Below are 20,978 nucleotides of genomic sequence, written 5' to 3'. Positions count from 1 at the left end.
TCTCTCAGAACAGGGGGGGTGAGGTTCTAAGCCTCACCTCTGTTGATCCCCAATTTCTCACCTGATGACCCCCCAGCGACTGTGCCTGTCTTAGGTTGTTCCTCCCTTGAGGAATCTTACCCGTCTCTGGCTAACCAGTCATCTTCCGGGGCCACACAGGGAAATGTTAAGTTGGTAAGTGAGAGAGAAGCCTTATTGTTTGAAATGGTTAGCTTTTTATTTCTTTGCATATTTATGCCCTGTGGCTTCTATGCCCAGCATTTGTCTTGAGGTATCTTTACCACTTGGAGGAGTTATGATACTCGGTAAATTTGATATGAGGCACGAATTCTATTTAAGAATTCGTTGTAATTAGGAAGGAAGAAGAAAAGCTATAGAAGTAGCAGGCGGGAGAGAACATGGGAAGATTGATTATTTCTTTGACGTATCTTCTTGTAGAGTAACTTCAGCATGTATATATTTTAAGCTACTACTTAAATTGCGCACACACATTAACATAATAGGAGTATAGTTACATAACCAAAGCATACCTGTAATTACCAGCCATCTCCAGTGAAACCAAGAAAACCAGTTAGGCACCCTAGGCATTTGTGAAAACTTATCAATGATATGATGGTTATTATCTAACTGAATTTGAATAGTTTGAGAAAAATCAGACAAATTAAAACAACCCATTCCTGGGCACTGTTCACATCCCATATGTTCTTTTAACAGTAAATAGTCTGTAGTTGTAAGATTTTGGAGCGCTACAATTTGCACTTCTCCTAATTCTTGGTTGAGTTCCAACAGTATAGATCCAGTCAAATTTGTTGTTTTACTGTATGCACAGGCCAGCTTAGATATCTCCTTCATTCCCATGGCAAGTCCAGGAGCTGGTGGGATGAGTGCATCTACAGCTGTAGCAGTGCGTGGATCTTTGTTGGGGTTTTTTGATGATCATCTTCTGGCATGAGTCTTCCCGAGAGTGCTGATGTTGGAAGTTCTCTTTCATATCGTTTCTTAGTTCATTTTCGGAAGAGTAACAAATTTTATCTCATCGTTTTAATTTTTTTCCTAAATAAAGTTTTCAAGTTTAGGTTAAATTGTATACTAGTGGGCCCAGTGTACAGTTTGGAGAGGGATGGGAGACTAGCTGGAAGAACAATCTAGAGATAGAGGATGTGTTTAAGCTCTTACATTTGCTCTTAGCAGATCTTCAAAGACTCAGTTCTGAGGATTTTAGTTCAGAGAGTAAATCGTCAGCTCTGGGCTGCTAACCAGACACTCGCTGTTTTTGTATCTCTCCTTTCTATTTGATGACAGATAAATACAGAGTCACCTCTCTTCTCTATTTTGGAGGTAAAAAGAAATTGGGGGAATTATGTGGATAAATATACTCTTCTTTTCCTTTTTGAACATTGTTCATCTTTCTTCGATGCTGATGAGATAAAAGTTTCATTTTTCAGGAATTATAGGTAAAACTCACTTCCACATTTCCTAACGTAATAGTGTTCTCTTGCATTCAGTTCCTATGTTCTTGGGCTCTTCTTCCATTGTCCCGAGGAAGGGGAATGCCCAAGGAAGATGAGATGGGAGGTGGGGTTGGGAACGCAGACCCCTCGGGATGTGTGTTCCGGGGGCTTCTAGCCCAGAGCCTCACCCCTTGCTGTCGATCCACAGCCTCTGAGTCGGTGTACGTGGTCTCCCTGCAGTCCCTGAACTCTCAGGGGCAGAGCCAGCCAGTCTACAGGGCCGCCCTCACGAAACGGAAGATTTCAGGTATGCTTCTAAGGATACATCTGCTCAAGCCACGGTTTAATGTGACTGCACATGGTCCCTAAAAGAAAAAAGAAAAAAGAAAACAAACGAAAACCCCAAGAGAATAAAAAGCAAAACTGAAGACATCTTGTTAAGTTCTCAATTTATGTTAGAGGTTGAACAAAACTATAGGCTTTGTGACTCTGATGTATTCTGTTGGAAATTGGAAGATGAATTCTATTTTATATCTGAATATAACTTTTAATCTGTCTCGGAATCGCATGTTCTCAAATATGAGGACATTTAACCCAATGTGATTTGTGCAGTTGTTTGAACCAAAATTTCCATTTCATGTCATGATCACCAAGGAAATACTCTGATTTGAGCTTTTCTTCCCCTAAAATATTGCTTCCCATAAAAATGGTATAATTTCCCAGCAACTTTCTAGTGTATATTGAGAAAACAGTGGGTTACTTGGAGTATCTTCGATTAAGGCAAAGCATCCCTTCTGTACTGTTCTGTATGTCAGCAAGGTTGGGCAGCTTTTCAAGTGAACTGTCCATTTTTTAGACTCTGTGCAAAAAGAGCAAGAGTGGAGATTTTGGTTTTTCTACAATGACCAATCAAATAATTTTGGTTTAAATTTCTGTTCATTTCATTATACCTAGATTATGCAAAAGTAATTCAAAAATTATAGGGTGAATAATAAATTCCGGAAGCCAGGGGGTACTCAGGGAAGAGCCTGTTGTTAGAGACAGCCTTTCCATGTGGCCCATTGTCATTTCAGAAGAGGATGACCTGGACATCCCTGAAGACATCAACGTGCGGGTCATGTCGTCTCAATCTGTGCTCGTAGCCTGGGTAGACCCTCTTGTGGAAAAACAGAAGAAAGTTGTTGCATCTAGGTACTTTTCCATATTTGCCTTTATTTTATACATGAAAGATGTGTTTTTTCTGGTCCTGACATGACACATCTTTTTTGAATGATTGAATCTTCTGACACATATGAATGCTAGCCTCTTCTGTATAGGAATGGTAGGCTATTTAATGACATCTAGCTAATCCTGAGTGGGGTCACACATATCAGATGCTCCCAAGGCCTCATGTGGAATGCACACAGCAGAATCTGCATCTCACTTGCTCTGGAAATTTTCTAGATTCTGTTTCTTTCTTTACCCCATTTATGTTTTGCTTTGCCTCATGATCTGTTCCTGTGCGGAGAATGTGAACCCATCTGGGGGGTGGGGGTCTTTCTGTTCCTTTTGTGATCCAGGAAGAGAAGAAGTAGGAAGGATTCTCCCGTAGAGGGGTGGACATTTATCCAGTGCCTTGCCCACAATCGTTCCTCTTTAGACATTCTTCAAACTGCTGCTTGAAGTTTGAAGTTGGCTGCTTCATGTCCAACCCATTCATGCATAGCAAAATGCATTGTTTTTCTCTTAAGACATGCTGTTAGGCTACTCTGGTTTTCATATTGATTTGCAATAGCAATGGAAGAAAAGCCAATCATAAAGTTAAAATAACTTCTACGTTTAAAAGGCCACTGTGAGCACCATTTTTAGTTAGTGGTAGATTAATAGAGTCATCAAAACTCTACATGTTAAATGACTGAATAATTTATATAGCCAAGAGAAAGCCAAAGATTTGGTGGCCTAGTCACTATGTGTTAAGTTTTGAACCGACCTGCAACCTGGAAAAGTGAATGTACTTTAAAAAGCGGACAGATTATAATGCTAAGAATATGTCTGTATATATGTGCTATTATTTGTATTAGATACAGTTTCATTGTCTGCTAGTAAAAAAGACATCTGGTGTTTTTGAAAGACCTCAGAAGTTTCACAGTGATCCCCTCTCTAGCCAGATGGTCTCCCAACATTAAGTGTTCTGGATTATCACTGAACTTTTATTTCCAACATCTTGATGCCTTCCAACAACAAAAGAGGGCTTGAGTTTTTTTAGCAGAACTCCTTTTGTGTTAATTAGTGTGCCATGTCTGCAACTGCAGTCTTATCTGGACTTATTAAATATCATAATGAATAGCACATTCTTAGTGCATCAAATGTTTTCTAAAGAAATGTGGCTACAAAGAAAATTTCTTGGAAAAGGAATCCAGTAAATGCCATTGCGACTCTAAGAATGTTGAGGATGTCTTCTTCCTCTAATTGTTGAATATTACCATGTTTGGTCACACCAGTTTCTCTCCATGATCATCACACAGTAGAATTCCTTTTGTACGCTCTCTGTCCTCCTCCAATTTTTATATAGGTTTTTGCTCCTTCTCACGGTAAAAAGGCTACTCAAAACCACATGTGGCCTTTCCTCCAGAACCTATAGAATATATGCCTATTTTGGCATGAAATAAGACTTGTCTTTCTTTTCTGGAGAGCCAAGATACCTTGGGCCAGTTCTGGTTCTTAATATTGCCCTTTCCACACCACACATGTAAACACACACACACACACACACACACATACACACACACACACACACACACATTTGCCTCACAAAAGCTGTCCCCTTTCTATCCCTTCCTTTCTTGATCTCTGCTTGATCTTTCGAGCAGTAAGATGTTTTGGCCTTGAAAAGACACAAACTCCATCTTTCCTGGCCACTTTAGACACCTTTCTGTGGAATTTCAGTAGATTCCTTGAGTTCATAACATAGTCAGAAGGTTAGATTTTTCTCCTTGATTTCTCTACTTCCAAAAATCATCCTTTAGAGCAGGAACCTAGTGTTGTGTTGCAGAGAACAGGTCAACAGTGTTGCCTTGTGTTCTCTTACAGACAGTACACTGTGCGCCATCGAGAAAAGGGGGAGTCAGCAAGGTGGGACTACAAGCAGGTTTCCAACAGACGCGTGCTGGTCGAGAACCTGATTCCAGACACCATGTATGAATTTGCAGTCCGTATTTCACAGGGCGAAAGGGATGGCAAATGGAGTACATCTGTCTTTCAGAGAACACCAGAATCTGGTCTGTATTTAAAAGAGCCTTTGGACTTTCAATTTGGGAGTTACCCCTAATATAAGATTTAAGAAGCCAAGTGATAAAGGCCAGCTGAGGCACTTTTTTTTTTTAACATTAACCTTAAATCTTGGAAATGTTTCGATATATGAATGCAAAGAGTTCAGGAACTGCTTCCTTGGATATATGTTTTATCCTTCACTGGTCAGTTTCATCAGCATGTTATTCTGACCCACGAAGCACATTAAACCCCAGTGTGGAGTATCTGTAAATCACCACTACTCATGAGCACCCCTGAGTAACGTGTCTCTGAAGTCTAGGAGAGACTCTCCTAAAACAGAGCTTGAGTTTGGTTCTGGGGGAGAATTTTGCTTTGTATCCAAGACTACAATTATTTTCTTTTAAACTATGTCTTTAAAAGCTTTATTTTAAAAAAAGGTGGAAATGGATTTTAATCTTCTTTGTAGATTACAGTGTTCAGCAATGAGAGAAATTCTGAATTCCTAAAAGCATTTCCCTAGATAGTTCCAAACTCACTATATCAGTTGGTAGAACTGACATAAATCACTATATTACACAAAAAGCAAAGGTAGAATTTTATCTCTTATAATAAAAATTAACACAAAGTTCTTCAATAAAAAGTGTGTACACAGGCATCAAAACCGAAAGTTTCTGTGATATGACTGCCCTTGCACTGTTCACCATGTAAGAACTTATTCACTATGTAAGAACTTGTTTGTTATGCTTCAGAAGATTGGAGACTGTTGAGAATTAGGCTTGGGGTTGATTAGTGATTGTGCATTGAGTCCCCTATACAGAATTTTATTGTTGTTAACAACCATTTGATCAATAAATATGAGAGATGCCCTCTCAAAAAAAAAAAGGTGTGTACACAGGGACCATCGGCCACTGATGTTTAAATATCCCTCAGGGCATTTTTAAACCTTGGTCCTTGTCCTTTTGTAGCTCCTACCACAGCTCCTGAAAACTTAAACGTCTGGCCAGTCAATGGCAAACCTACAGTTGTGACTGTAGCTTGGGATGCACTGCCTGAGACGGAGGGGAAAGTGAAAGGTAGGAACTCATTACTTGAGGGATAAGGTGTGCACAGGAGTGGGATGCCCCAAATGGAGATGTGCATGTACACTGACTCTGAGGAGCACTGGTTCTGACGGCAGGCTCACCAGCCACAAAAGCAACAGGGGAGCAACATACGTATATGGGGTGCAGACCCAGTGGACAAGGATGTTTCATGCCCGGTGTTCATTGTCAGTAAGACCCAGGGCATAGGGAAGATGCCTTTTCATCTTCCCCATACACAAGGATTGTGGCACAGCTCTCAGAAGGGGTATTTTTAATTGGATGAGTGTGTCATTGTCATGACCTTTACCCATACAAATGACACCTTTTTCATGGTATGGATTCTTTCACTGTGCCAGTAAGGTCATGGAAAGTAAGACTGAGTAGGAACCCAGTGGGACCATAAATATTTAATGAGTTTGAAAATCTCATTAAAATTTTATTGAAAGTAATAAAATCAAATAGACAATGGATTTTCCCCCACTTGTTAGCCTTTTTATTAGTTAACTCTTTTGATTGAGGAAAATATGACCTTAAAATAGAAAATAAAAGTACTGTAGATTAAAAAAATTTAAATAGAATAGTCACAACTAGTGACTATTTATTAAATTAAAAATAGTCTGTTAAGAATATTAAATAAAAGCACAGACCACTTCATTTTAATACAAAAACATTCAAGAACCTTTCAGAAGTCTATTTCAAGATATTTTAATGGGCTGTATTGAAGTTTTTCCCTGACATTACCTATACAAACGTACCCTGAAGGTACTTTTCATTGTTACTTGATTTTGGAAGGTAACTTTAAGTCTAATATGTCCAGAAACTATGGAAAGTTTGTGTAAGCTTGAAATCCAGACTATTATCACTAATCTCCTTTGAGAATTTAATAAGAAAAATTGAATGGTTCTGTTTTGTATTCATCTGTAAGTTATCTTTGCTGACTTGTAAGGACAGCTTTCCATGGAACAACTGAAGTTAAGGAAGTTAGATGTGGGATCCTATTTTCTAAACTTAATGCTTCTTGTTTTCCAGTTTTTTTAAAGATAACATACTGTACTATTCTTGCCCATTTTTTTTTCAGTGGAATAAGCCAGAATCATATGAAGAAAAGAAATATTTAATTGGTTCCTTTGAACTATTCTTTTTATGACCATTCCAACACTGGTTCCTTCTGTGTTAAATGTGTGGTACTGAAAAGGCTTCTGAAAATTGAAGACATTTTTCGGCTGACCACATTTTTTAGTTATAAAAATGCCAATTTTTGCTCCTTCAGCGACTACTTACTTGTTTTCTTCCCCTCTCCCACATCTTAGTTGATATTTACAGCTCTTTAGTGGAACAAGGCCACTGGTAGTCGATTAAATACTTCCAGAAATACTAACAGCTACTGAGTTTTTATGTCCAGAAGAGCACCATGTCCTAACCCTGCTGGGACAGTTTTCACAAAGGGGGAGTGGTGGGATTGAAAATTATAACTCTACTGGGGCCCTGATATAAAACATCATAAAAGAACATACCTTTACATGGTTAAATGCTTTCCAGATGAATTGGATCTATAAAAAAATCCAAATTACAAAATTTTATAGACAGTGGGTTCTTTTCATTCTTACTTTTGACCACCACAAATGACTAGCTTGTTCAACAAGAAAAGAATGCTGTGTTTTTTTTTTTTAACCCCAGACAAATGCTGCAAAAGCATTTTTGGTTGAAAGTTTTAAAATTAGTTTAGTTTTAAAAGATTAAATCTTAGGGAAAAAGAAAAGATCTCCCACGCTCCTCTCTGAAGCATGGTAATTGTTTGGTATTTCCGTAATTTAAATTCTTTTTCTTGGTTAGCTCCTATTCATATTAATTTGATAAGTTTTATAAATTTTAACTCCATTGGGAGGAAAAGAGGCATGACAGTTTTTAGTTGAGGGTGAAAATTATGCTTTAAAACATGGCTTCTGTACATTACAGTGTTTCCATATAAGCATAGAGATATAGTAAAGTCCTTGGACTGAACTTGCTATGATTCTCAAAGTTCAAGGACAGGATATGTTTACAGATATAGCCATTTAAGATGGAAACATTAGACATCACAGAAATCTACTAGGCAACTTTTCTAGTTTTAAGTACTATGAAATATCCTTATCTGCATATATTAAGAACTTCTATAGTTCCTACAAAAATGAAATTATATTCCAAATGTGGACTTTATTTGGCTTAATGTGCAAATAAAAATAGCCCGGATTAACAAACTGGAACTCCTAAAGGTGTCAGCAGCTATTCAGAATCAGTTCCCATCAGTTGTCATTTCTTTTTGCATGGTTTCTTCTGTTTAGGATATATTAATTCTGTCATAGTGAATTAGCAATATATATAATGGCAAAAAAACCCACAGTATAAATATTTTTGGTAAATTGTATGAAGACTGGCCTCCTGGGTTCCATATGTTTAATTCGCTGAAAGTGGAAACTTGCCAGCTAAGTAACTACACAGCCCTACCCGGTAGCCTAAATGAATGCTAGTTCACCTTCTACTGTGTCTTTATGCTCCAGCTGCTGACTTGGCGTGCATTGCTAGACTATTAATTTTAGTAATGCACGTTCTAATTCATCCTGCCCATACAGTCTGTCTGCTGGACACAGGACTGTTTTCAGTTTCCTCCTTCCAACCGTCTGCCAAATCATTTCAGAATACATTCTTTCATACGCCCCGGCTCTCAAACCATTCGGAGCCAAGTCCCTCACCTATCCTGGAGAGACTACTTCTGCGCTAGTGGATGGTCTGCAGCCTGGGGAACGCTATCTTTTCAAAATCCGGGCCGCGAACAGGAGAGGACAGGGGCCTCACTCCAAAGCCTTCGTTGTCGCTATGCCAAGTAAGCGCTGGGTATTCGTGACTCCCTCTCTCTCTTCATTTCTGCATTACTTTGAGTTGTACTCCTGGGTTTAAAACTGCTTCATTGATTTTGGGGACAAAGTTTACACACTGATATCTAAAATATTTTTGTAGTCCCTTTGGAGATGAGTCTTCCCCAAAGACTAAAATGTTATTGATTGCTGAAAACAGTAATTATTTAAAATTATGAGAACATGAATATATTAATAATGTGCTTCATCTTGTATCACTATACAAGTTTGGGTTTATGATGACAGAGAAAGAACATTTTTACAGGTGTACTATGACATTTTAATTGTTGCCTCTCTTTAATTTCTAAATAGCATTTAAATGTTTTAATCTGTATTCCATTATTTTGGGGAACAGCTTTTCTCAGAAGAATCTCAGTTACCTTGTTTATTTGATCAATATCAAAACTAATTAGGTTAATAGAACCCAAAATCAGAGTGAGGTATTTTTGGACTGTGTTTTTTGCTTCCTCACATTTATTCCAAATACTGGTGTCTGCCTCCCTCATTATGCACTGGGACCCACAGTACACTGCAGTGTGGAACCGTGCCATCCTGGAGAACTGAAATAGATGCAGTTTGTATCCTCTGGATCCCCCATTGCTCTATGAATTCACCTCCCCTTCTAACATCCCTTCTAGAATTCCTACTCCCAAGAAAGGGTAAATTAGAGGGTACACATAATACGATGTTTGCTCCTCCCAGAAGTCTTTTTATTTAAGGCCCTATTTTGGGATTACGAATGTATCTATTATTAGAGGTATTTTAGGCAAGTAGGAAGAAGCAAGCAAGGATGTGGTAGGCAGAATAAGAAGCTCGTCGTAAGGCCTCAAAACTTACAAATTTGTTGCTCACCCAGTCACCTGCACATCATATACAACATATCCCCATACAGTTTTAAGTCGAGATCACTCAACATTTGGTACCAGGTTTAAATGTATTTCTTGCCTACATAGTTGAGAATGTTTATAATGCATTCTAATATCCTGACAGTTATATTAAGAAAATCCTACCTAAGATTTTGAATTTACAAAGTCAGTGGACACTTTAAAGTTCTCAATTTGGAATTCCTTCAAATAATAAGCTGCGACATAACTTGATTCACTTTATGGAAATTCAACACACACGTTTTCTAGGGCTGTAATTACTTAAAGCAAAACAGAACTTTAAAAAGAGATTGCTATAACTGGGAAAATATGTGTCCCAGATCTAAATAATGAAAAGTTATCAGTTAGAAATACTAATTTTAAATGCCTCCATACTGCCATCTTAAATACTTTCTGTTGCTCAGCTTTTGACGGCAAATTCTTTGAAATCCATTACAGCCCTTACCAGTGAGACGGATGGTCAGCAGAAAGCAGACTCAGAGAACTGGAACCCTAAAAAACCCGAACCTCCCTCAGCGCCTCCCAAAGCTCCAGCTTCCTTAGGACACACCCATTTGCCTGTTTCTCCCAGGGGCAGAAATGTCAAGAACTCTCTTCTTGATTTGAAGAACAAAATACTGGCCAATGGTGGGGTGCCCAGGAAACCCCAACTCCACCCTACAAAGACTGAAGGGTTGGATCTTCAGTCGACAGAAATCACCGCAGAGTTGGAGCTGGATTCCCAAGGCGACCCACCAATGTCACCCTCGGAGACCCAAGACCAGAAGCCACAGCAGAGGCCACCAAGTAGATCTGTCCACCCGATTCTCACTTCTGGAAGGACTCCAGTGAGAGCGCGAATGCCAGTGCCGCCCCGAAGGGAAGGCGTGGATAGGGATGGCTCCTCCCTGGCCTCCCACCCTCGTCCTTCTTTCCCCAACAGGCCCACCGAGGGCAGCGCTCCCCGCCCTTCAGGGGGGCCCTCTTCCAACCTACCTTCCAGTTCTGCTGACAATGACTCCGTGGGCCAAGAGGAGGAAGCACCAGCCGCAGGTTATCCGCACCCCAAGGCCACCGCCTCGCAGCAGCCGCCTCCCAAGAGCCCTGTCCATGCGCGGCCAGCGCTGGGGCCCAGCCGCCAGTCGGCCTCGGGCGCCCTGCGGGACAGCTCTGTGCACTATGGCACAAAACCAGCCCTGCCCGCTCGGAGGGAACCCCATGTTGGGGATGGGGAGGAAAATTCGAGTGCTTCAGCCCCACCGTCGAGACTTTCTCTATCCCAGGGGGGCTCATCTTGGCCACTGCCCACCGAACCACAGCCCGGATCTCCCCTCTCCAGGGGCTGGAAGGATGGGCAAGACGGCCCGGCCGCCAAGTCCTATGCGCCTTCCCGGTCTACCAAGCCTTCCTCGGTCTCTTCTCGTCTCTCCTCAAGGGCACAGGTGTCCGAGGGAGTGGCCGCCTCTGAAGGTGATGGTGACAACGACGCGCAAGTTGGAGGAAGGCAGGCCGAGGCCACCGCCCCGACGTTTCGGGCCCGGCTGCCTGCAGGTCCACCTGTCCCTGGACATTACAGTTTGCTCAGAAACAAGCCCTTTGTTGCCCACAGCAGGTACCCAAACAGGCTTGGCAGCGGCCGGGGACCCCGCTTACAGGTTGCCAGCTCCCCGCCAGCCACTGTGTCCCCCCGCGTTCACTCGAGGGCGAATTCCCACCCAGCTTCTGACCACAGGCGAGGCTTGGAGATCCGTGGGGACAGCGAGGAGCGAGAGGCAGAGGACGAAAAGCCCCTCTCTGCCACCATGGGAAATGAGCGCGTGCCTTCCTCCAGGCAGCCTGCCTTCCGGAGCAGGGAGCACCTCAGGCGAGGCCCCCAGCGAGGGGCGAGCCTGCAGCGGAAGGACGCCCTGGCGGAGACGCCCCTGTCCTCCAGGCCCCCGGCGGCCCCGCAGCCGCCCCGTGGCCCGCAGCGCCTGGACGTGGGGCACCCGCCGTCCAGACCCAGGCCCGCGCCCGCCCCGGTGGGCCGGCCGCACCCCACGCTGCAGGGCGGCGCCTCCTCCGACCCCCACGAGGCCCGAGGCAGTCAGTCTCCGCTCGCAGCTAGCTCCCGAGGGGTGCTCCCCACGTCTCCCCGGAATCACGACGAGGACTCCGAGCGCAAACTCGGCGGAAGGCAGCACGACGGCACGGAGGCCGAGGCCGAGGCGCGAGCCGTCGGGTCGCCCGCACACCCAGCCCAGGCCAAGGACGCCGCCCCGTCGCCACCCAAGCACCGCCAGGTGGACACTCGGGCCAGGGGCTCGGACAGCCTCCTGCGCAGACTCCCCGGCAGGCCCGGCAGCCACCACACCCACATCCGCCCCAGGGGGTCGGGCAGGGCCGGGCCCCGGGAGGCGGGGAAGGAGGACGGGGCCCCCCGGGCTTCGCCGCCCAAGCGGGAGCCCCTCACGTCCAAGTCTCAGCAGTCCGTGTCAGCAGAGGCAGAGGATGAAGACCTGGCGTTTTTTAAAAGAAAAAAGGACGAGGACTCTCTGTCCTCAGTTTCAAAGTGGCCCTCGTCCTCCATCCCCAGGGGCAACAAGTTTGCCGATGGGAACATCAGAAAGGGGGAGACAGCGCCGGCCATAGTGCTGGCGCCCCCGAGAGTGAGTGCCCCCGCGGACAGGAGCGCCACTCCGGTGAAGCGTCCGCCTCCTCCTCCAGGCAGCCCTGCACGGGCCTCGCTTCTCCCTCCCAGACAGCCCCCTGGCAGCCCTGCCACCCCAAGCCCCACAGTGGGCACCCCCGCCCCACCGCGGTACACCACCCGCGCCCCTCCCGTCTATTCCTCCACCACCCCGATGCTCTCCCTCCGCCAGCGCATGATGAACTCCAGGTTCCGGAACCCTTTTTCACGCCAGCCTGTGAGACCCCCTTTCAGGCAAGGTAATCTTTTTAACTCAACATTTTCCTTATGGCTCTCAGTGTTCATAGGGATTCTTGAGAAGCCTTTGTTCTATTGAGCATCTACTATGCCCAAGCGCTCTGTTGAGAGCTTTACATGAATCAGACATGCTTTCACCCTCTTTGCCATCTCAGGGTTTGCACCCCTTCTCCTGGTGTACAGAGGAGGCTAAGGCTTGGGGATCTGCGTGCTTTACCTGGAGTCAGCTGTGAAATGCCTCCCCAAACACTCTAATTCCACAGCCCTGTCATTCCACTATCCATCCTGCTTCTTTGAATTATTTAACATATGGTCTTAACCTGTCAAAATGTGTGGCAGCCGTGGTACCAGACTCAGCTTCCTGTATTTTGGGTTATTTGTAGTTGCTCACCCTGCCAGGATTATTTAAAGGACTCACAGTAAGGAATTAGCTACCTGTGCATGTTGGATCTCTGCTGATTCTGCACATAAAACTCTCAATTGAACATACTCTGAGACAAACTCAAATGTGTTGGGTGTGAAGTGCTTAGACATCGCCATCAGTGAATGTTGTGTAAAACCTCCAGAAAATGCAGAGTAAAGATGATTGTCACCCAGGGGAGTAACAGGCAGATGTGTGACTCACACTGAGGACAGAATGCAGACAGCTATGACAGGGAGGCTACGTGGACCCCAGGGCAGGATCTAAGTATTTACCCTAAGTCTCTGTTCAGTTAATTGGCAACTTGCACTGTCTTTGCATGGAATCAGGGCCTAATAGAACATTATTGAATGAATGTGTTAGTATTTGTTACTCTGTACAAGGTACTGTTAGTTTAACCCAATGTAAAGATATAGAACAGCGTCCCACTTGGAGGTCAGTTTTCCATTGAAATTGGCTCCTTCAAGGAAACCTAAGACCCTGAAAATAGATGTGAAACCCACATTCCCATGTATATAGTAGAAACCCAGTATTTAATCCTCATTAACTCTTTGAGTAAGAGAAATGAGTCTCTGATCTGCAAATAGTTGTCAGAAAGCCCAAGTACTTCATCCCCTGGGTGAGGCTGGACCACAGAATGCTCCCTTTGGGGCCTTATGTAACTGTAGCTAATCAGAAATGGCCTGAGATGAAGAAAAAGGGCAGGTGCAATGAGCAGGCAGACAGCAACTGAAGGGGCAGCTAACCAGACCTCCCATGTCCTCTGAGCAGCTACTTCTCAAGCAGCCACAGAGAAGTCAGCAAGCATTGAGTGCTCCCTGCCGCATCGGCACTCAGTGATTGATGGTTGGTACCTGAGTCAGCTAGAAATAGTTGCTGGGTTTAGAAACGGCCGAGAAGAGCAGGGCAGCATCTAATACACTCTAGAGATAATTTTCTCCATCCTTCCCACTCTCCCTGCCTCAAACTTCCATCCGGCTGAAATAAAGTTACAACCACTACAATCTTAAACCTTATCTGGAAAATGTACTTATACTGAACACTGTCATTTCCCCAGTGTTGTTAGAAAATTGTGGCTTTCCCCTCCTCTTATCAGACATTCATATCTGTCATGTAGAAATCACGATTTAAGATTATCATCTAAAATGTATGAGCTGTTGGTTTAGAATTCTGTTTAGTGTTTCTGTTTGAAATGATATGTTACTGCTTATAGTTTCAGTATGAAGCCAACTTTCCAGGAATGTTGAATTTACCAGGTTCTGTTGTTTTTTATTGCACTGTGTAGGTTATAATGGCAGACCAAATGTAGAAGGGCAAGTACTTCCTGGTAGTGATGGAAAGCCAAGTGGACAAAGAACTATCAATGGCCCTCATGGAACAAAGTGGGTAGGGTGAACTTCTTTACACACACCAGTTGTTCTCACGCTGCTGGGAAGAGAGAAATGGTGGACACCAGTAACAATGAATGAAGTGGTCTTTTTTTTCTTTGGTAGTTTTAATCACACATATGTCATTATGCTTGTGGATTGTTTCTTCTAGTGCTCAGAAAAATTTTTGATTCTCCTGAGTAACTAGTTCGTCTTCTTCTCGTAGCTAGTAGCATAAGACATGGGCCTTTGCTCCCTGTCTGTCTTGACTGGTAAGGAAGGCCATAGCAGTTACATGGAACCTGATGCCTAGCCTCTCAAATGAACTTCTTTGCTGCCGCTCCTGGTATCTTTTTAATTTTTTTTTTTCAGTTTTGTTTATTTGAATAAGTAGTGTACATACTTTCTGGAAATTGTCTCAAATCCTTTGTAAAAGGAAGCAGGGTAAAAACAAATGGGCAAACCCAAATCCCCTGAATCGAAGAGGCAGTTTTTATCAGATTGCCTTTCAAATATTCCATCAACTGTTTGACTAAAATAAAAAATAAGTATTTCTACTTTATGTACATTTAAGTTAACTGACTTTAAGTTCCTGGGGTTAAGACAAATGTTCAGAGGGTTTTTGGTGGGTTGAGGGTAATGGACAGAACACTTTATAATGTTTAGGGACTTAAAATATTTTCAAAAAAATCAAAAAATTATTCGTAGTGAAATTCCCAGTCAAAACTTACCATTTATAACAATAAAGATTAGGAAACCATATTGATGGACTTCATAAAATGTTAAGTCACAAGTGATCTGAAGATACATTTTGTCATTTGCCTTACCATTCAAGCAAAATGTCATTGTAAACAATTTTGAACTGAAATGGTATGGAGTAGAGTTCAACAGTAGGGTTTGTATATAATTAAGTTTTAATGACTGAGACAGCACTGAACAAAGTGACCTGTTTGCAGGGGTTCCTCCAATGGCTGGACCAAGCAGAGCAGTGATTCTCAAATATGAGTGAGCATCAAATCACTGGGGGCTTGTCAAATACGGTGACAAGCAACTGATGGGGCAGCTTGTCAAGTACTTGATGAGTTCCCAGGTGATACTGAAGCTACCAGCCCAGGGCCACTTTAAGGGCCACCAGTGTAGAGCATGAGGTTGTTCCTTAACAAAGATAATAATAGCTTTTTTCCAAGTTTATGATTCCCTAGAATATGAAACATTTGCATGCATAGTGTATTAGGCAATTTAATTACACATTCAATTGTTTTTGCTATAGTAACTTAACAGCAAAGTGGAAACATATCATTGTTTTGATGCACTAACAGTTCATGTTCATGGCAAGGAGTTAAAACAGTGCTGAAGTATCTGAAAAAGATAATAAAAGTAGTAAGCATGCAAACCAGTTCCCAGAGATAAGCACTGCTGACGTTTGGGATATAGCCATCCAGAGTTATTCCTCTGCAGTTTTAAGTTTATATACACAAATGAATATATTTTAATTTTTGCAAAATAATCAGTCCTATAATCTGAGTCTACATCAGTATGTATCAGTTCATGTAGACTAGCCAAATCCTTTTCATTGGCTGCTAGTATCCCACTGTGTGGACAGGCCATGATTTATTTAATCTCTAACTTTCATTGATGAACACTGAGGTTACTTCCTACTTTCCAGCACCACCTGGGAACTAGTCAGGTGTTTGACAAGCTGCCCCATCAGTTGCTTGTTACCGTATTTGACAAGCCCCCAGTGATTTGATGCTCACTCATATTTGAGAATCACTGCTCTGCTTGGTCCAGCCATTGGAGGAACCCCTGCAAACAGGTCACTTTATTCAGTCCTGTCTCAGTAATTAAAACTTAATTATATACAAACCCTACTGTTGAACTCTACTCCATATCATTTCAGTTCAAAATTGTTTACAATGACATTTTGTTTGAATGGTAAAGCAAATGACAAAATGTATCTTTAGATCACCTGTGACTTAACATTTTATGAAGTCCATCAATATGGTTTCCTAATCTTTATTGTTATAAATGGTAAGTTTTGACTGGGAATTTCACTACGAATAATTTTTTTATTTTCTTGAAAATATTTTAAATCCCTAAACATTATAAAGTGTTCTATCCATTGCCCTCAACCCACCAAAAAACCCCTGAACATTTATCTTAACCCCAGGACCTTAAAGTCAGTTACCTTAAATGTACATAAAGTAGAAATACTTATTTTTTATTTTAGTCAAACAGTTGATGGAAGATTTGAAAGGCGATCTGATAAAGCACAGAACACTGAGGTTGTTTCCTACCTTCAGCATTACACACAGCATACTGAATGGTAAAAGTATTTTGAACATCTTTTGTATATTTGAGAACCTTAAAACAATTTACATATTATATGGGTAAGCAATTATAATATGAAATATGACCATTTTATACTTTTTTCTTATTGAACCTTGTGCATGATGCAACAAAAGTAGTTTCCTACTCATAGTATGGTTTCCTTCAGTGAAAACCATACAGGTGTTCATGTTGTTGGATTTATGCAAACATTTTGAAATGTCCAATATATTTTTTAATCTGTGTCATGAATTTAGGTTGTGGATCTTGATCGTGGGTTAGTATTGAATGCAGAAGGAAGGTACCTCCAAGATTCCCAAGGAAATCCTCTTCGGGTTAAACTAGGAGGAGATGGTCGAACCATTGTGGGTAAGTGAGAATGGTTTTGAAAGAGCAAAAGTGTACTGAATTAGCCATAGAATAACTTCTCTCTCCCATCGTTTTCGTTGGGCCCCTTTGGCCCAGTAAAAGGAGTGCCTCAAAAGGGACAGAATGTAGCCTTTTCCCTGATGAAACTATAGTTATACTCTTCCTATCAACTCTGCCCTCTAGAAAAGGGAGCGCTCAACTTCACCGCTGAGACTGGACGGCTAGAATTAGAAGTCAGCAAACCATGTCCTGAAGGCCAAACTCTCTCTGTTGCCTTTTTTTGTACAGCCTATGAGATCAGATCAGTTGTTACATTTTTAAATGGTTGCAAAAAAATAAAAGCACAATAATATTTGAGATGTGAAAATTATATGAGGTTCACATTTCAGTGTCAAGTTTTATTGGAGCATATAAACACTCATTGGTTTGTGTACTGTCTATGGCTTTTTTGCCCTACAGCGGTAGAGTTCAGCAGTTGCTATATGAAGCTTGAAATATTTACTCTGTCACCCTTTACAGAATAAGTTTGCCAAAGAAACATTTTTCCTCTTGAGGTGTAGGAATGAAGAGGCAGAAAGAATTACTTTCCTAACCAGAGACTAAAAATTATTTCAGGGAAATGGGGCACACTGATGAAACATCTACATATTTTTACAAAGTAATATAGAGTAATCTGCACCATAGTAAACCCAGAACTTTCTGATAGCAGCAGATACCTTTTTAATTAGTCCTTTGCCTTCTGCTCATTAAAATATACAAATGCATAAGCTTTGAGAAGACAATTTCCATTTGCTTTTTACTTCCTCTGAATTGTTTCACCTTGCTGCATAGCTTTTGTTTGATTTTTGTTTCAGATCTGGGTGGGACCCCTATGGTGAGCCCTGATGGTCTCCCCCTCTTTGGGCAAGGGCGGCATGGCAAACCCCTGGCCAGTGCCCAGGATAAGCCCATTTTGAGTCTTGGAGGGAAGCCCTTGGTGGGCTTGGAGGTCATCAAATCAACTATCCACGTTCCTACCACAACCATGCGACCTACCACTACCACAACCCCACGGACCACCACGACAACCCCTCAGCCCACGACTACCACCACCCGCCGCACGACTACCACCACGCGCCGCACGCCCACCACCACGCGCCGCATGACCACAACCTCCCGCCGCACGACCACAACCACACGCCGCACAACCACCACCACGCGCCGCACAACCACCACCTCCCGCCCCATTACCACCACCTCCCGCCGCACGACCACTACCACGCGCCCAACCACCACCATCCGAACCACTATGCAGACAACCACCACCACCACCCCTGAGCCCACCACCCCCGTTCCCACCTGTGCCCCTGGGACCCTGGAACGACATGATGAAGACGGCAATCTCATAATGGACTCAAGTGGGGTCCCGGAGTGCTACCCTGAGGAAGGTAATCATCTTTGTTGTAGTGGTAACCAGGTAACTAGCATGCTGCATTTCAGAGTAGGGTCACAAAGGCTGCAGGGAGGGTGAGCAGGGTCGCAGTGGAAGAGCAGCTGCAGACATGTCTAATCTTGTAAGGTTGGTTTGACAGTACTGTGTCACAGTGAGGGTTATTAGATTTAGCAAATAAAAATATTGCATAGGACACACTTGATATGAAAAATTATTTGCTGTTCATCTAAAATTCAAATCTAAGTGGGTGTCCTGTGTTTTATCTGGCAACCATTGTCACAACACAGGTCACAAATTTAGTTGAAACATGGGACATGATTAGTTTGGATTAGTGTTTCCCAAACTGTCCTACTGGATATTAGTGGATTAATATGTTTATATTAAAAATAGAAGGTTTTGTGATTAGCTATGTGATTTAAACAAGGTTAAATGAATTTCTTACTGTTGGACTGTGTGGATCACTGAATAGTCTCATTGTGAGTTTCTAAGAGCAGCAGTTTCCCAAGCGCACTGGGCAGCTGAAGACTCCTTCTTTGGGAGTGCTAACCCTTGTGTGGCTGGGCTCTGGTGGCAGCAGAGCTTTCCACTGGGAAGGGCCACACCATTTCCCATCAGGGCTGTCCCCCTGCTGCATCTGCCTACTGAGAAGGGCCTGTTCCCCCTAAAGAATGGAGGCGAGGACACTTCAAGTCAGGCCACAGTGCCGCTAACGTATCTTCATCTTTTCGGCTCCCTGTTGAAGTGTTTTTGGTGGAGATCATTCTGCCCTTGTGTCAGGCTTGGAGGAGGCAAGTGCATTTATTTTTCTCAGGTTGAGATGAATTACAATATCAGCTCTAAAGCTTAAGTCTTTTTAAGCTAATGCAGAGTGAAGACCGTTCATTTCAGGCATCATTTGTATGCCCGAAATTCTTAACACAGCCTCGCTGGTCATGATAAGCCCAATCAGTTTGAACTCAGATACTCTGTCCAAAATGGGAATTCTGTTTGAAGCCAGTCTTTCCAAAGAAAAGTTCCAAATACACAGGGACATCCAACACTAAAAAATCACACCGAAAAACAAGGAAACCCACCAAGGAAGAGAACTGGGAGGAAAATTCTCACACTATCAATTGACCCAGTGAGCACAAGTCGGAACTTACCTTCGGATTTCTGGTGAAAATAGCACATACTTTCCTTCACCTCTTACTTCTATACATTAATGTGTTTGTTTTTAAAGACTGATGTTTAATCAGAACAGTATTTACTTAATAATTATTTGTAAATTGAAGAGGGACATATGGATATGGTTTTAATTACTATTATAATTAGTTTTGCATTTTCTTTCATTTGCTTTTAGAGAGGAAAGCACGTTTGCTTTCTCGACTTTGTAATTCTGGACTTTCATGTATCAGGAAAGTCAATATTTTTCTTGGCATTTTTGTTTCTTCTTTCCTTTGCAAATTATGATATAGATGTATACTTTTTACTTCACTTGGGTCCATTCTTCTGATTCTCTAGCCCAGACCAAACTAGTATCCAAGTGGTAGTAATAATTTGCCTCTAGGTAGTGTTTTCAAAATAAGTACAAATCAACACAACATCTTGTGGAAAGAGCAAGATATCATTCCCATATAATACTGGAATGTGCCATATTATTCTTAAATGCTTCTGCATGAGCTGTCTTCCTGTTTTATTTCTGCTGCTCTACTAACAACTTTGTTTTCCTCCTTACATTAATTCTACCCATAGTTATTTTTATTCAAACACTTTTAATAATAGCTTTTTTTGAGAGATAATTCATGTACCATAAAGTCCACCATTGTGAAGTATATGGTTTAGTGGTTTTAAGCATATTCACAGAGTTGTACAACCACCACCACTATCAAATTCCAGAACATTCTCATCACCCCCAAAAGAAACTCATATCCATTAGCCATCACTCCCCATTTCCCTTCTTACCCCTGGAAACCACAAATCTACTTACTGTCTCTTTATATTTGCCTATTTGGACATTACATGTAAATGGAATCATACAACATGTGGCCTTTTGTGTCTGGCCTCTTTCACTTAGCACAATTTGTCCCACAGGTTCATACAAATTGTAGAATATATCTGTACTTCATTCCTTTCATCTGCTGACCAAAATTCCATTGTGTGGGTATACCACATTTTTTTCATGTATACCCATTCATGTGGGTATATTCATTTTATTCATTACGTATACATTTGATTTGTTTCAACCTTTTCTGCTATTATGAATGGTGCCACCATGAACATTTGTGTGCAAATTTTTTTACCCCTTGTTTTCAATTCTGTTGGGTATATACTTGGTAGTAGAGTTGCTGTATCCAGTGGTAACTATGTTTAACTTTCTGAGGACCTGCCAGACTGTTTTCTACAGTGGTTATGCCATTTTACATTCCCATCAGTAATGTACAAAGCTTCCAATTTCTCTGTATCTTCACCAACACTTGTTATTTTCTTTTTGATTCTAGCCATCCTCGTGGGTGTGATGTGGTATCTCTTTGTAGTTTTGATGTACGGTTCCCTAATAACTCATGATGTTGACATAGTTTTTATTTTTATACTTTATTGGCTCTAAAGTGAAAGTGAAAGT

General features: G+C 42.2%; 1 protein-coding gene across 2 annotated transcripts in view; it reads left to right on the top strand.

Moving 5' to 3' along the window:
* The window catches only part of FNDC1 (fibronectin type III domain containing 1), a 90,733-nt gene that overhangs the window by 47,052 nt on the left and 22,703 nt on the right, over positions 1 to 20,978 (top strand). For both annotated transcript variants that reach the window (XM_036886755.2, XM_036886758.2), the window contains 9 exons: positions 1,660 to 1,758; positions 2,525 to 2,642; positions 4,521 to 4,708; positions 5,666 to 5,773; positions 8,457 to 8,642; positions 9,996 to 12,464; positions 14,169 to 14,269; positions 16,836 to 16,947; positions 17,802 to 18,374. In XM_036886755.2, the coding sequence (XP_036742650.2) occupies positions 1,660 to 1,758; positions 2,525 to 2,642; positions 4,521 to 4,708; positions 5,666 to 5,773; positions 8,457 to 8,642; positions 9,996 to 12,464; positions 14,169 to 14,269; positions 16,836 to 16,947; positions 17,802 to 18,374 (3,954 nt within the window). The remainder of the gene's footprint in view (positions 1 to 1,659; positions 1,759 to 2,524; positions 2,643 to 4,520; positions 4,709 to 5,665; positions 5,774 to 8,456; positions 8,643 to 9,995; positions 12,465 to 14,168; positions 14,270 to 16,835; positions 16,948 to 17,801; positions 18,375 to 20,978) is intronic.

Source organism: Manis pentadactyla, chromosome 12 (genome assembly GCF_030020395.1).
Source record: "Manis pentadactyla isolate mManPen7 chromosome 12, mManPen7.hap1, whole genome shotgun sequence".
Classification (NCBI taxonomy): domain Eukaryota; kingdom Metazoa; phylum Chordata; class Mammalia; order Pholidota; family Manidae; genus Manis; species Manis pentadactyla.
Note: the sequence above shows the minus strand (reverse complement) of the source record. Positions and strands in the feature narration are given on the sequence as shown.